The sequence below is a fragment of the Squalius cephalus genome (assembly GCF_949319135.1).
Source record: "Squalius cephalus genome assembly, chromosome: 22".
In the NCBI taxonomy this organism is placed as follows: Eukaryota; Metazoa; Chordata; class Actinopteri; order Cypriniformes; family Leuciscidae; genus Squalius; species Squalius cephalus.
In genome coordinates, this window is record NC_137143.1 from 27,828,211 (window position 1) to 27,845,471 (window position 17,261).

The following is a 17,261-nucleotide window of genomic DNA, read 5'->3' on the forward strand; positions in this document are numbered from 1 at the left end:
CACCACTCCTCTACCAATCAATAAATGCGTTATTTCATTTGAGTTTAACATGTAGACTCTACCACTAATAACAAGTTTGTGCTAGAGCTGTAGACAAAAGCAGCGAAACAGATAAACACAATAGAAATTTAATCAAAAGCTTCTTTTTTACACCATCTTCTGACATGTAAAGAAAACAAAAAGGCAACCAAAAGTTCTCCGATACCAAATTCAAATCCTAGATCAGGCCCCATTATTGGACCACTTCTTGCTCTTTCGCTTGTCGTTTCAGAGGAATGATATACAGTCCATTCTTAGCTTCCTTTATTCTCCACCATCGGCCCAACCTGAAAAAGACAGAACAAAACAGCACACACTGAGCTAAAGAATGTCAACATAACGAAATGTATAAATGCTACACACAAAGGATCAATTCACTTCAGATTACTGCCATCTAGGGGTAGTACAATGTTACTGCATAAAATCAGGCCTTGAAGGTACATGCATTGATTTTGTTCAAATAAATTGAATAAGTAAAAAATAAATGAATACAAATATTAATGTATTATATTATTAATACATTAATAGAAATTGATCCATCTACCTTTGAGTAACCTTTAATGACTAGTAGCTGAACTCAACTTTTTATCAAGATCACAGATAGCAAAATAAACCTCCTACAGAAGATCAAAATCATATATTATGTGCAGGATATAGGTTTTTAATGACCAATACTATCAATATGATAGCTGATAGGCTGCATCCGAAATCACACACTTCCCTACTACAGACCCTTTCCAAAAAATTAGAATATCATGGAAAAGTTTATTTATTTCCATAATTCCATTCAAAACGTTAAACTTCCATAGATTATAGATTCAGGGCCCACAACTTAAACGATTTCAAGTATTTAGTTGTTTATTTGTACATAATTTGGGCTTCCAGCTCATAAAACCCACGAAAACAGGATTTCAAAAAATTAGAATATTACATGAAATCACAACGTAATTACACAGTGATACCATGGTCATTGAACCAGGTTTTGGTTCTTTTGGCAGTGTGCAAATCCTGCTGGAAAATGAAGGAAGCATGAAGTGCTCTGGAAATGTCCTGGTAGACGGCTGTGTTGACTCTGGATTTAATAAAGCACAGTGGACCAAAGTCCTCTTTTCTGATGAGAGCAAATTTTGCATCTCATTTGGAAACCAAGGTCCCAGAGTCTGGATGAAGAATGGAGAGGCACACAATCCAAGATGCTTGAAGTCCAGTGTGAAGTTTCCACAGTCTGTGTTGGTTTGGGGAGCCATGTCATCGGCTGGTGTTGGTCCACTGTGCTGTCCACTCAACGCAGCCGTCTACCAGGACATTTCCAGAGCACTTCATGCTTCCTTCATTTTCCAGCAGGATTTGCACACTGCCAAAAGAACCAAAACCTGGTTCAATGACCATGGTATCACTGTGTAATTACGTTGTGATTTCATGTAATATTCTAATTTTTTGAAATCCTGTTTTTGTGGGTTTTATGAGCTGGAAGCCCAAATTATGTACAAATAAACAACTAAATACTTGAAATCGTTTAAGTTGTGGGCCCTGAATCTATAATCTATGGAAGTTTAACGTTTTGAATGAAATTATGGAAATAAACTTTTCCATGATATTCAATTTTTTTGGAAAGGGTCTGTATATCCCAACTATATAGAACATAATTTTATTCAAAATAATTACCTACTCAAGAGAGTGTGTGATTTCGGACGCAGCCATAGTGTTGATATATCCCATACAATTAAACCAATGCATACAAAATTGCAGAATTTCAATTTACTAAAGAACACCTGAAAACAGAAAATGTGCACCACTGACTGACAAAATGATTGGCCAATTTTGCAAACGGCACTACATGAAAAATAATCATTAGTGTCAATCAGCTACGCTTAAAAACACTTCACCTGTGCTCCTGTCCAACTCCCGCCACAAGAAACTTCCCAGAGTTTGAGAACTTCAGACTGTTCACAAATCCAGTCTAAAAGAGAAATGATTAACATTCGTTATACTGCAGGTTACTGTAAGAGACGTCATGTGTGGCCACTGTGCACTTGAAAAATAGTGGTATTATGAACTGATTCATTATTCATCCTCTCCAGATGAAGCATGCTGCTTTCTACACACACAAAAGGACGTGATTCAATAGCAGACGGACAGTAACCCGTCAATTAGAGCTGTATGGATCTGTCCTGCTCACCACAGGGATGCTGAAGAGCGGCTCCAGGCCTCTGAATCCCTGCCCACACTTCCACAGCTGCACCGCGGAATTATGGGAGCCTGGGGAGGGAAAACAATGATGTTGATGATAATCAGGTGTTTGGAGAGCAGTCTCGCATGGAAATACAGAAGGCGGAGTGCTTTGTGGACAAGGTAAAAGTGGAACGAGGATAGATTATGATGGTAATATTTGTACTTAAGGGTAATCGTGTGTGAGTGTGTGCGAGACAAAAAAGCAAATGCGAGTTTGTGGGCGGCTGTAGATTTAAGTGCACTGGGTTCGTTGCCTGTGAGAGTGTGTGTGTGTGTGTGTGTGTGTGTGTGCACCTGAGGCACCTGATGCCACGGTGTCAGAGTTGTGCAGCGCCGCCACAGACGACACCCAGTACGGCTGCTCCAGACCCGTGTTGCCATGGCTACCGTGGGCTTTCTTCACTGTGCTCACCGGCTTCTTCTTATTAACCGTCCAAATAGAAATAGAGCTGGACAAAACCACAGAAGGGTGACACCTCATCACTTATGCATTAAAGCATGGATTTCTAAAGTTTTTTTGATAACAGAAATCCTTTGAGCTAAAATATTTACTGAAAAACTTCCTAAGATTTTAGTTAATATTTCAGTAATATAACAGATTTCACAATGTGTAAATTCATTCTATAGATATTTATCATCTCAGGATAAATGATCTGCTTCCATAGAGCGTAAAAATCAGTGTTGCTTAAGTATTATTTAGTATATACAATTATAGTATATACTGTATTCATAATTTGAATTAGTTTTTAAGTTTAAGTTTTAATAATTTTGTTATATGCATTTTCCTTTTTATTAGATTTGTTATATATTGTCTTTTTCAGTTTTAGTAATTTTAGCATCTAAACTTGTTTCAGTTAGTTGCAAGGTAAAATTTTAAATGTTCATTTAAGTTTTTTAATATCAAGTATTATTTAATTTTTATTACAATGACCAAAAACCATTGTTAATAGTTTTAGTTTTTACAATAACAACACTGGTAAAAACATGAGTAAATGCAATTGAGAAGATGATAGTGTAGCATAAAGTTTATTATTAATGAAAGTTATGCACTCTTTAAAAAAAATCTAGCTGAATTGAAAAAGGCTGTGTCTGAAATCGCCCCCTATTCCCTTAATAGGGCGATATTTGAGGGGACAGCCATTTGTAGTGGAGTCCGAAACCATAGTGGACGTTATTGTGCGCACTCATTCAATCCCACAATGCACCACAATAATGAGTGTACAACCGACGTACACTCAATGGCTAGAGAATACCCATAATGCACTGTGAGAGTCATGTGAATGTATATCAGAAGATTTTCCAAACCAATGTGGGTACAACGTAATATCATACAGGTATAAATTCCTTTTTCACTGGTTATTAATTAAGGTTTATAGATAGATTCCATGACAGAGCTCAAGATAATTCTCTTCACCTTCAGGAGCACTCAGTGTCCGAATTCACTCGCTCGTTTTCACTAACTCCTTCAAGTGGATTATATTAGTGGACTAACGTAGGGAATAGTGAATGAGGGTATAGGGGGCGATTTCAGACACAGCCAAAGACTTACCCATCATCTCCTCCAGTGACCATGTGTTCTTCATTAATAAGCTGGACACAATCAATGGAGCCCCTTCAGACAGACAGAGGACATCATTACATACAGGAAGGTGAAAGAATTCATCCTTAGATATGGCGAAATGAATTAAATCATAACTGCTGATGTAGCTAAGCCCAAACTCTTGCTTTAATAGAGGAAGTTTTGAGGTCATAACGCTAGAACGGTACATCACAACTGCAAACTCACTCGTGTCCGTGAAAGACCAGCTGTGATTCTTCTGCAATTTTCCACACTCGCACTGTTCTGTCCCGTCCTCCTGCGGTCACACATCTCTCTCTGCTCAAACAGTCCAACCCAGTGATCATGTCCTGGTGGCCGAACCTGACGAATAAACACAGATGAACCTTGTGAGTAACGAGCAAGTACAGTTCTCTTCTTATTATAATACTCTTATCAGCTGGTATACCTACAGGGTTTCTACATAAGCGTTCTCGTCCACACTCCACACTTTTATTGAGCGGTCATGTGATGCGCTGTAGAGGGTATGAGTCCCTCGTCTAAAGGCTAAACCCTGTGGAGGAAGCAGAAGCGTTTCGTTCAATTCAGTCGAATGAGTACAAACAGTAAGTAAATGAAATATAAGCTTGGAATTTCCCATCATCTAAAGCAGGGGTGTCCAATCCTGCTCCTGGAGGGCCGACGTCCTGCAGAGGAAGTGTCTAGTGAGTCTAGTCTCTGCAGGACAGTGGATTGGACACCCCTGATCTACAGTCACAATGATTCATTAAAAACAAACTCGGGTCAGAGAATGCACGTGTCCATAAGAGATCCTGTACTCACTGATACAGCGCCTCTGTGTCCTACAAACTTGTACAGATGTTTACATGTCACCGGATCCCAGATCATGACCAGTTTATTCATGTCCCCACTAGCCTAGAAAATAAAGAAAAAAGTCCCTATTAAACTGCATCCAACTTTGTGTTTTCAATTAATTGACAAAAACTATAACATAAAAAAAACAGTAAAATTATTCTAATTACTCTAAAACAATGCAATCCACAAATATAAAATGATTTAATACATATATGATAATAGACAGATTAGATCATGGATAAATGAATTTTTTTAATGTTTTTGATTCAAGTCTGTTCTATTCACCAAGGCTGCATTTATTTGATTAAAAATACAGTAAAAATAATATTGTGAAATATTTTTACAATTTAAATTAACTGTTTTCTATTTGAATACATTTTTAAAATCTATTTTTTTCTTCTGATGCAAAGCTGAATTTTCAGCATCATTACTCCAGTCTTCAGTGTCACATGATCCTTCAGAAATCATTCTAATATGCTGATTTTCTGCTTAAGAAACATGTATTATCAATATTGAAAACAATTGTGCTCTATAATATTTTTGAGGAAACCATGAAAAGTTTTTTTTAGGGCTGTCAAAAGATTAATCGCATCCAAAATAAAAGTTTGTGTTTACATAATATATGTGTGTGTACTGTGTATAATTATTTTATATATATAAATACACACACATGCTTGTATATATTTAAGAAGAATTTTGATTTTTGTATAATTTATATATAAAAAAAAATTATATTTATATATAATATAAATTATATATAAATATATACAGTATATGTATGCAAATATTTCTTAAATATATACATGCATGTGTGTGTATTTATTTATATATACAAAATAATTATACACAGTACACACACATATATTATGTAAACACAAACTTTTATTTTGGATGCGATTAATCTTTTGACAGCCCTAGTTTTTTTGGGATTATTTGATGCATAGAAAATTCAAAAGAACAAACTTTTGAACGGTAGTGTATACACAGATACAAAAGTCCAAAACATTTATAGAACTTATGAAAAATATTACTGAATTTCAATAAATTGTTATCTTGGGGATGAAAATATTAGTGCATGGCAACAACAATAAAGCCAGTGTAATTCTAAGATAGAAAGTAATTCTAAATAATATGAGCCAGTGAATCATAGCAGAACAACACTAGCACATCTCCTCTCACCAGGTATTTCCCATCAGATGATATGGCCATACACAGGACGTGAGCGGTGTGTCCCACGTGACGATCCTCTGTTCCCTTCCGTCCTCCTGCAATCTTGTGCACCTTCTTTCCACTCTCCGCCTCCCCTGCAGATCACATACAGCACTCATTCAGAAGAACAAACTCTACAACACGAGCATTGACGTCAACTCAGTCGGAAATGTAGACCGTTAAAGCAGAGCGCAGTTGACCTGTCAGACTCACATTTGATGATTGAGCAGTCTTTGCTTGCAGAGAAGATGTATTTCTCATCCGGGGTGATGACGAGACATGTGACAGATAGTTTGTGTCCTCTCAACAGCCTGACCTCTTCTGGGTCTGGAGCTATGAGCTAGAGGAGACGTCAGCGTGATTTCATACTGAAGTAACAGTGGCAAATAATTAAAGGTATAGTATCTGCACAGCAGCTTATGAAAAACATCACTCACGTCTTTGGCTATCAGTCTTTGCAGTTTGCCTTTCTGTTCAAGCTGTGGAGGATGAATAAAAACAAGGGATTAGAGGAGAACAGGAATAATTATTACACTCAAATTTTACATTGGTAATAATTTTATGCGCTCAGTGTAGCCATATATAACGTCCTCCAAAATAACAGGTTTAGTAAAAATCAACAGATTTTAAAACATTTTAAAGGGTTAGTTCACCCAAAAATGTAAATTCTGTCATTAACGTGCGTTAGAGATTTATATTTTGTAAATAAAGTGGTAAAGCACTTGCGTCGCTTCATAAAACTGAGATTAAACCACTGGAGTCACATGGGTTGCTCTTATGATGTCTTCACTACCTTTATGGGCCTTGAAATTGGAGAGTACAGAAATCTCTGTTTTCAAAACATCTTCATTTGTGTTCTGAAAATGAACGAAAGTCTTACGGGTTTGGAAGGACATGAGGGTGAATAATTAATGACAACATTTTAATTTTGGGGTGAACTATCCCTTTAAGTTAGATATTTAATTGACAAGTAATGCGGTCAAAAATATCTGATGCAACATTTTAAAGGTTTTTGCTAAGGATTTTCTGAATAAATGAGCTAAAAGTGTGACATTACACTGTCTACCACACTTAAAGGTTAGATATCAAATAGCAAACGATAAGTTTGTGAAGAAAACCAGTGGATTTACCAGATCATCCTGCAGTCTTCCAGCTATGAGATCCGCTTCAAACGATTCTTCCTCAGCTTTCTTATCCTCTGTCAAAGACAGCACAGATAGCAAAGGTTGAGGAAACAGTGGGAATGTTTGAGTCTCGTGTGGATGATGATGATGATGATCTTACACACCTTCCTCTCTCAGCTGATCTAGGTAAAGTTTGGCCAGGCGAAGTTTCTTCTCTTGCGGAGTCTCCTCGATCTCGTCGTCTTCATTGTCCTGTTGTTTTCTGCTTGGTTCAGCACTGCAGAAGAAATACCATATGTGATTTGATTTAATTGAAGTAAAACATCAGCGTTCATCCAACACACACACACACACACACACACACACACACTGCAGTAAGTTAGGTCAGTTACCTTTCATTTTCTGAGTCACTCGATATTTCTTCATCCGCTCGTTTATTGAACTTTTTTGACCTCCCTTTGCCATCATCTGCATTACTCTAACATTGATATACATATATGTTAATATTTTTACAATATCAAAGAAAAAAAAGTTTAAAATAACATTATGAAAGCTGAAAAGATAAATACAAACTCATTTATCAGTGCACTCATCTAAATATAAACGTACCTTTCTTTTTAAATCTCCTTTGTTGACAGCCGCAGAGATTACCCTTTTCTTTATAAAGAAAGATGACATGGTGACGTTTAAAACTACTTGTTTAAATTACGTAATTCAGGATTGTTTGCATTTATTTTCCAGGGCTAGCATGCCACTCACATGGCCACAAACACAAGCTTCCTGTAGTTCTCCTTCTCGGGTGGTTTACGTGTGTGTGTTTGCGCTACAGCGCAGCCTAATGGAGAGACGATACATTACAGCGACCGCTTCTAATGCGCTATACAGTAGGTGTTTATAACTGCACATTGTGTGACTGAAACTGATATACTGTATAAATATAATAGGCTACATAAAATAATATACACACATATATACAAACATATGCAATAAAAACGCATAACTGCTACTACTGCTACAAATATATAATAAAAAAATAAAATACACACACATATATGCAAACGTATGAAATAAGAAACTACTAGTATAGTATGGTATAGTATAGTATACTACTACTACTATTACTACTACAAATAATAATAATAATATATTATAAATAAATAAAATTAAATACACACATATATGCAAATAAAACACATGTATAATTATAGTAATAATAATACATAAAATAATATACACACATATATGCAAATATTTACATGAAAACACATGTATAATAACACACAAAATAATATACACAAACATGTAAATATATGCAATGAAACGTATAACTACTACTATTACAAATAATAATAATATTATAAATAAATAAAATTAAATACACACAAATGTGCAAATATATACATTAAAAACACATGTATAATAATAATAATACATAAAATAATACACACACACACATATATATATAGAAATATATGCAATAAAAATGCATAACTACTAATAATTCATAAAATTATATACACACATATATGCAATATATATATTAAAAACACATATATAATAATGATAATACATAAAATAATACACACACATATATTAAAATATGCAATAAAAAACATAACTACTACTGATAATGTATTATAAATAAAATGCACATATTAATATAAATACATAAAATAAAATGTACACGTATGCAAACTTGCAATAAAAACACATACGTATACTACTAATAATAATATATTATAAATAAATTAAATTAAATGCACGCATATATACAAACATATTACATACATAATAATAATAGATTTCACATTTATTTAATCAATGGTAGGCCAATACTATTACTATTATTGTTATTACTAATTATAAAGGATGTAACTAATGTTCTATTACATTTTACTTGTATTTGTATTACATATGTTTTTATTGTATATTAATAGTGTGAGTGATTGTTGCCACTGGTGACTTCCTCAGTCCTGGTCAGCTGTGCTCTCTCTCTCTCTCTCTCTCTCTCTCTCTCTCTCTCTCTCTCTCTCTCTCTCTCTCTCTCTCTCTCTCTCCATCCCTCCCTCTCTCTCTCTCTCTCTCTCTCTCTCTCTCCCTCTCCCTCTCTCTCTGTAATTACTCTGTCCACAGATGATGCAGTAGACGAGTCTCCTAATGGACTGACCTGCACATCACGTACATCTGCCTCTGTAATGTCTTCCGCTTGTCTAAAGTGCAACGAGCGCGGAGCCAAACACAACTCCATCAAGCTCAGACAGAGTAAGTGCTGGATAAACTCGACACACTCCTCATGACCGACCGACAGATCCAGGATTTTGGGACATTTAATGATGATTGACCAGACTTAGTTGATGGACTTCAGGTGAGATTGTTTTATTGTCATTTGCTATACTTTACTGTTTGTTTTAAACATTCAGCTTATTACTATAAAAATGCTGTCTCATAATTTAAAGTCCCAAGTGTTAAAGGTTGAAATGATCCATGTATTCTCAGTAAACAACACATTTTGCATAACTGATCATATATGCTGGACAACTACAGAAATGCTTAACGATAAAAAAAATTTTTTAAAGTTGTTTTTCTTGGTTATTTAAAACCTTTCTGATTTATTTTTATTATAATGCAATAACACATTTAGAAGAAGTTTCAGTGTATGTTCATGTTGATGTGTGGTTGTGTGTTTATGTTAAACTACATAATAAAAGCAGGGCATCTCTTTCATAACCCAAAACCTGCACATTGCACATCTGTTTATTAGATGACCAGACAATCTCGGCCGAGCAGAGAGAGATTACTGGCCGAGAAAACATGCCAGGATTAAAAGTGGAAGTCACTGATTTGTCTGAATGGGGGGGGGGGGGGGGCTGTAGAGGTGTAATTTGTTGTAATTTTCATCCACTTTTCAAGCAGAAACTTCCTCTGAAGTAATTTTTCGCTGTGAAAATGGAGGTAGTGCCAGGTCAAGGCATTAACAATCCATCAAGATGAACAAACTGATTAACTTAAAGCACGCGGGTACGTTCTGTGCAGCCGTAATGCTGGTGATGCAATCCAGCCGCTGTGCTTTTTCATGCCAAATTACTCTGCATTCATTTGACTGCATTCATGTGACTATAAAAGATTAGAGATGCTTTATGATTATTGATGAAATGACTGGTGGAGATCATAATAAAGCTTGGCTGGTCAAAAAAAAAAAAAAGAACAATTACTATCATCTTTAATGCTTAATGAAGAGACATTAAACGTTAAAAGTTTATTGCAAAAATATAAAAATATTATTGCAGAAAGAAATATTATTGCAATTTAAAATAGCTGCTTTCTATTTTAATATATTTCAAAATGAAATTTATTCCTGTGATGCAAAGTTGAATTTTCAGTGCGACACGATCCTTCAGAAATCATTCTAATATGCAGATTTACTGCTCAAGAAACATTTCGTAATATTATCAATGTTGAAAACAGTTGTGCTGCAATTTTTTTGTAACAGCGTAAAAGTCTTTACTGTCACTTTTGATCAATTTAACGCGTCCTTGCTGAACAAAAGTATTATTTTTATTTAAATCTTACTAATTCCTATGTATATAGATGATATATATGTAAATGTTTCGACTTTTTGGGGACCTATGGCGTACTTAAATTTGTCTCTGCATTACACACGTCATCTTAAGAGTTTGTGATGAGGAGTTGTCAGGCATTACAGTGACAGTACAGTAAGTGACATCAGTCAGATGATGTCTGTGGCAGTGTGAGAGTGAAGTCTGTGGCGTGAGCACACTGTAGTGATGTGCAGGTGACAGTGAGCTCATGCTAACGCTAATGCCAGAGAAACCCCAGCAGCTGCAGCCAAACAAGTGAGCTCATTATGCTCCGCTTCAAAAGGTTAGAGCACCACGAGCACCATGAATTATTCCAACTGATCAAGCCTCTCTCGGCTTCTCAATGTTGAGCCACGGGACCAAAAAAAGAATCACGAAAATGCACTGGACATGTTACGCTAATAACCTGCCGATTTACAAGTACTATGCTATCTTTCTGTAAATGATGCCACGGATGTCATTTTAGACACTACCATGATGGTAATACCATGGTATTATTTGACATAGTTGAAGTATACCATGGTGCAGTATATGTTATATAGTACATCTGACGCATCACTGTACCTTGGTGCTGCCATAGTATTTTTAGGCCCTAAACATAAGCAAAAACATACACTCACCTAAAGGATTATTAGGAACACCATACTAATACTGTGTTTGACCCCCTTTCGCCTTCAGAACTGCCTTAATTCTACGTGGCATTGATTCAACAAGGTGCTGAAAGCATTCTTTAGAAATGTTGGCCCATATTGATAGGATAGCATCTTGCAGTTGATGGAGATTTGTGGGATGCACATCCAGGGCACGAAGCTCCCGTTCCACCACATCCCAAAGATGCTCTATTGGGTTGAGATCTGGAGACTGTGGGGGCCATTTTAGTACAGTGAACTCATTGTCATGTTCAAGAAACCAATTTGAAATGATTCGAGCTTTGTGACATGGTGCATTATCCTGCTGGAAGTAGCCATCAGAGGATGGGTACATGGTGGTCATAAAGGGATGGACATGGTCAGAAACAATGCTCAGGTAGGCCGTGGCATTTAAACGATGCCCAATTGGCACTAAGGGGCCTAAAGTGTGCCAAGAAAACATCCCCCACACCATTACACCACCATCACCAGCCTGCACAGTGGTAACAAGGCATGATGGATCCATGTTCTCATTCTGTTTACGCCAAATTCTGACTCTACCATCTGAATGTCTCAACAGAAATCGAGACTCATCAGACCAGGCAACATTTTTTCAGTCTTCAACTGTCCAATTTTGGTGAGCTCGTGCAAATTGTAGCCTTTTTTTTCCTATTTGTAGTGGAGATTAGTGGTACCCGGTGGGGTCTTCTGCTGTTGTAGCCCATCCGCCTCAAGGTTGTGCGTGTTGTGGCTTCACAAATGCTTTGCTGCATACCTCGGTTGTAACGAGTGGTTATTTCAGTCAAAGTTGCTCTTCTATCAGCTTGAATCAGTCGGCCCATTCTCCTCTGACCTCTAGCATCAACAAGGCATTTTCGCCCACAGGACTGCCGCATACTGGATGTTTTTCCCTTTTCACACCATTCTTTGTAAACCCTAGAAATGGTTGTGCGTGAAAATCCCAGTAACTGAGCAGATTGTGAAATACTCAGACGCTCAAAATTGCTTAAATGACCTTTCTTTCCCATTCTGACATTCAGTTTGGAGTTCAGGAGATTGTCTTGACCAGGACCACACCCCTAAATGCATTGAAGCAACTGCCATGTGATTGGTTGATTAGATAATTGCATTAATGAGAAATTGAACAGGTGTTCCTAATAATCCTTTAGGTGAGTGTATGTAGAGGTGTTGAACACCCCATTTTTTTGAAAGACTAAGCAAATGTATCATAGCTTGCTTTTGACTTTAGTCAAGAACTTTGAAATAGAATCATGTTTCGGGTGTGTTACACAGTCAAAAGCATTTATTATTATTATTATACTTACTTATGTAACTAATTTTCTATTTATTTTATTTGTGCTTTATTGCATATGTGTGCATGTGTGTATATACTATGCACTTTGTAGTTTTATTATTTTTTACAATTTTTCCATTTATTTTATTTTATTATTATATTTTATTTAGTCAGCCAACGGCATAAAAAGAGACAACCGTACATTTAACCGAACATTATCAAAGTGAACAACAAGCAATATGCCTCCAGGCAGAAGTTAAAAAAATATCAATAAAAGAGCCCAGATGTGAATACAGAAAAAGAAAATTAAATAATAATAATAATTTAGTTCTTTTTTAATTATGCATGATTTAATCTGGACATTAATTAATTAATAAAAATGAAAAAGCATGTGATTTCCAAAGGGAACTGTAAATACAGTTTTAACACATGTAAAAAAACAAAACATCTAAAATCATTTAATGCGCCTTTAAATTGGTAAACTTCTTGTTGTTGACGTGTTCAAATGTAGTTATACTGATTCTGTGTTTTATATTATTCTTTCAACAGCGCTGACCTTTGACCTCCAGCCAATGAGTCCCCATTCCTGACTGGTGGAAGATGGAGAAGCCTGTGTTTCTGCTTTGTGTTGGGTGCGTTACACTGTGAACAATGGAGGCGTCTGGATTACCTCCTGCAACAGAGCTTAACGAAACTGAACTTAATGAGACATTGAGTCATGGCCACCCTATGCATCTGGCTCCCAGCATGCAGTTAGGGAGCATGTCTAACCCACAATCTCGTTTACGAGACACGTCGGGGCTCGTAGTCATGGTGACTCTTAATGCAGTGGCCCTCTTGGCCAACAGCGGTGTACTCGCGGTCGTAGTGAAAGTCCCCCACCTCCGCAAGTTCAGTTTGGTGTGTCACCTCTGCATCGTGGATTTGCTGTGCGCCGCGCTCCTCATGCCTCTCGGCATCGTCTGCGGCTCGCCCTTCTTCGCCGGCGTCATCTTCTCCGTACTCGAATGCAGACTGTACATATTCCTCAATGCCTTTCTCATATCCGCCTCTATCTTCACGGTCACTGTGATTAGCATCGAGCGCTACTTCTACATCGTGCACCCCATGAGGTACGAGGCTAAAATGACCCCTTGGTTGTCCGCAGCTGTGATGGGACTCGTCTGGGTGGTGTCTACTTTGCTGGGACTTGCTACCGTCTTCGGATGGCCCAGTTATGGAAGTAGAAGCTCCATTGCCGCAACCCACTGCTCTCTCCATTGGAGCCACAGCGGACACCGTCGAGTATTTGCTATTTTGTTCTGCACGGTTTGCTTTTGCGTGCCGGCTGCCATTATTATTGCCGTCTACGGGCACGTCTATAAAGTAGCCCACACGGCTGCCCGGGAAAGAGGGCCGATCCCGAGCTGGACGATGGCGACCGCTCATCCGAAGCGTCGGTCTGATTCCGTCAACAGCCAGACCACAATCATCACCACCAGCACGAGCATCCGGAGAAATCCGGTCCCTCGCAGGAAGAAGAGAACACTGGTTGGCGGGAAGGCGGCACTGACTTTAGCCATCATCGTGGGTCAGTTCCTGCTCTGCTGGCTGCCTTACTTTGCCTTCCACCTGCATCTGTCGCTGGGATTCTCCCATAGTACCTCAGAAGAAGCTGAGGGACCCGTCACCTGGCTGGCGTATTCCACGTTCGCGGTAAACCCGTTTTTTTATGGCCTGCTGAACCGTCAGATCAGGGAGGAGTTGTGTAAGACGCTCTTGTGTTGCCGATCAGTCGGCAGGCCAGTGCGGCCCTCGGTGTCGGGCCACGAACGTTCAGGCCACGAAGACTTTTTTCACTTTTTGCACAGGAGCGGCGACAGGGACGGGGTCAGATGCAGCTACCACATGGCTACACCGAGGAGCACGCTGGACCAGACTAGTTTTAGGATACCGGGGCAAATACCAGAAGAAATGACCTAAAATATGACATTGAGGAGTTACTCAAAAACATTCAAATTCATAATCATTTCTGTGATGCATTTTTATTACTTTACAAATTAACGCTTTTTAATTTTTCTTTAAAGACGGCATGAAATGAAAATTCTCCCTGTCTATTTTCTAAATGCATGTTATTGATATTATTGTGAACGATTCATCCATCCCAGGGATCAACAGTGTATGTGCTCAACTCGCAGTTGCACTTAAAATAGTAAAATGTATTTAGTAGCACATTTCAAGTCCTCATTTCTTAAAAAGTAAACAAAAATCAGGTTTGGAAAATGTAAGGTCATAAAAAGCCTGAAATGGTATACCAAACGTCTTAATGATAATTTTAAAGGCCCACTGAAGTGCCTTGAAACGCGCAGCTTTGTATGATGCGTTGACGTAATTTCCACTGAAATAGGAAGCTAAGGCGGGACGTTTTGAATGGCTCCTCCCCCTTTTCAAATAGCCAATAGCGTTTAGTTTACCTCTCAGACTGCAAGTCGTACTTGACAGCACCATGAAAGCAAATCCGAGCGCTGATGATACGTTGGATTCAATAGTAGAGGTTTGAATAAATTCTAGACATTTCATTCTTAGCCATCGTTCAGTTGGAAAACGGAATAAAACTTGAGCGTTTGAGCAACCGAACACACATCTCCAACCCATATTTCTCCATAACGTGTCAACGGTCGCTTTGGCCAGGTGGTATTTACAGCATAGGGGGTGGGACACTTTAGATTCTAGAGAGCATTTGATTGGACAGAATATGTGATGAGAAGCTGAAGTCCGCGAAGCAAAAAAATCTGTGATCCATTTTAGCGGAAGTGAGGGACTTTAAGTTTCGAACGCTTATATCTCCTAAATGCAAATTTTGTCATTGTTTTGGAACACGCAAGCTTATTTATAACCTTAAGGCTAACATATTCATACTAAAAGTTTAAAAAAAAAATTGATTTCAGGGGGCCTTTAAGAGATCCTAAATTCTGGAATGGTTGTGACACAATGAACAACAAATGCCTTTAATCCAATCCACAGCCATTGAGAGCCAATGGCTCTGATCCAATCACAATTCTTCCTAGTGGTGACTCCGCCCACATGTTTACAAACACAGCTGATTAGGGTTTGAATGGCATTATGAACTGAAATGACTTATTTGTTCCCTAAACTTTTAATGTCATCAAGCATAACCAACCTTTAAATAAAACATAGTCATGGTATGCCATATTTAATTCACATAGGCCTACAACATTTGTTGTAAAAATGACCTCTCAGGCTTGTTTTCATTTGGAAAGATACTGATATATTTAATATTTATTTAAAATATGGTTTATTAACATATTCAAAATTTTCTAAAATCTTCAGCTTTTTGAGCATTACAGAGAACACCTTTTTCTACTGCAGTATTTACTTTCTTTAAAAAAAATTGAGTAACATAAATGACAAAAAGAACTTATAAAAAGTGTTTTGAATCAATTTATACATATTTATTTCTATTATTTATAATGCACTTGGCTATCTGCTGTATTTCTTTTCCATTGTAGATATCACACATGGGATGAGGTAAGAAAGCCAGATTGTTTCGTTGTTTAATAAAGACACTATAGTCACAGAAAGCTTGACAGATAATGATTCAGTTCAACGCAGCATATGTTGAGTTGTGTTGAGTTTACAGCTCACTGTGCTGATTTATGTGGACCGTCTTTTTATCCTTTTTTTGAATGGTGTGCTATATGGAGCCACCCATTACATCATACAATGTATTTATTTATACAAAACAATGTGACCCTTACTGTCTTTTGTTGTCATGGAGATGGATAAGAGCTGTATCCATGTTTTTATGGGAGGATGGTACTGTATAGAGCTGGTTTCTTGCCATTGTTTATTCAGATCTACATCTTCATGCAGGCTAATAGTTTACTCCACAGAGTCAACAACGGCCTGAAGTACATCATTATCAGTAACTAACATTATTTATCATTGACAAGTTTGGGGTCAGAAATGTATTTTTCTGCAAAGATGCATTAAATTGATCAGAATGACAGTAAAGACATTCAATGTGTTGAAAACAAACTATTTACAATAAATGCTGTTCTTTTGAACTTTCTATTCATCTAAGAATCATTAAAAAGTCTATCAGTTTCCACAAAAATATGAAGCAGCACAACTGTTTTTAACAATGTTTCTTGACTCAGCATATTAGAATGATTTCTGAAGGATCATGTGACACTGAAGACTGGAGTAATGATGCTGAAATTTCAGTTTTGCATCGGAGGAATAAATTACATTTTTATATATATTATCATGGAAAACAGCTATTTTAAACTGTAAAAAATATTTCACAATATTAGTTTTACTTTTTACTGTATTTTGTATCAAATAAATGCAGCCTTAGTGAGCAGAAGAGACTTCTTTCAAAATCATAAATAAATATTTAAAAAAAGCATTTGTGTATTTCTACTCAGTCTCTTATATTCTTGTTCTGCTATTGAAGTTCTGTCTCTGTGTGTTTATGAAAATCTTGTGACTTATTCCAAATACGTAGAGTTATAGAACATAGTAAATCTGCCAGAGGACAGCTGTTTCACAGTATTTGTGCCGCAAGTATTTAAACAGATGTTTTAGCTGAATTCTGTGTAGTTTAGATCACTTCAGCTCTTAGTACATCATCTGAAAGCATGTTTCATGTAATTATATCTCCATCATATTTAGGGACATGTTTTTAATTCTAATGGGAGATTTGAATGCAGATTAGAC

At 37.1% G+C, this 17,261-nt stretch overlaps 2 protein-coding genes across 3 annotated transcripts; one reads left to right on the forward strand and one right to left on the reverse strand.

The window, feature by feature from the left end:
• Positions 1–114: 114 nt before the first annotated feature.
• On the reverse strand, positions 115–7,818 carry rrp9 (ribosomal RNA processing 9, U3 small nucleolar RNA binding protein). 2 transcript variants are annotated; one of them, XM_079858318.1, is made up of 15 exons: positions 7,627–7,818; positions 7,410–7,495; positions 7,182–7,294; positions 7,024–7,091; positions 6,331–6,372; positions 6,107–6,233; positions 5,864–5,988; positions 4,652–4,744; positions 4,282–4,382; positions 4,058–4,192; positions 3,821–3,883; positions 2,575–2,720; positions 2,219–2,298; positions 1,926–1,999; positions 115–326 (listed from the first exon to the last, which is right to left on the reverse strand). In XM_079858318.1, exons 1-15 carry the CDS (start codon positions 7,693–7,695, stop codon positions 233–235), a joined length of 1,416 nt encoding a protein of 471 aa, XP_079714444.1. In that variant the 5' UTR covers positions 7,696–7,818; the 3' UTR covers positions 115–232. The 2 variants fall into 2 exon arrangements, with proteins under 2 accessions (XP_079714444.1, XP_079714443.1); XM_079858317.1 differs by having other exon boundaries at positions 2,566–2,720.
• Positions 7,819–9,137: 1,319 nt separating this feature from the next.
• On the forward strand, positions 9,138–16,645 carry LOC307150234 (putative G-protein coupled receptor). Its single transcript, XM_079857193.1, has 2 exons — positions 9,138–9,382; positions 13,089–16,645. Exon 2 carries the CDS (start codon positions 13,191–13,193, stop codon positions 14,499–14,501), a length of 1,311 nt encoding a protein of 436 aa, XP_079713319.1. The 5' UTR covers positions 9,138–9,382; positions 13,089–13,190; the 3' UTR covers positions 14,502–16,645.
• Positions 16,646–17,261: the final 616 nt, after the last annotated feature.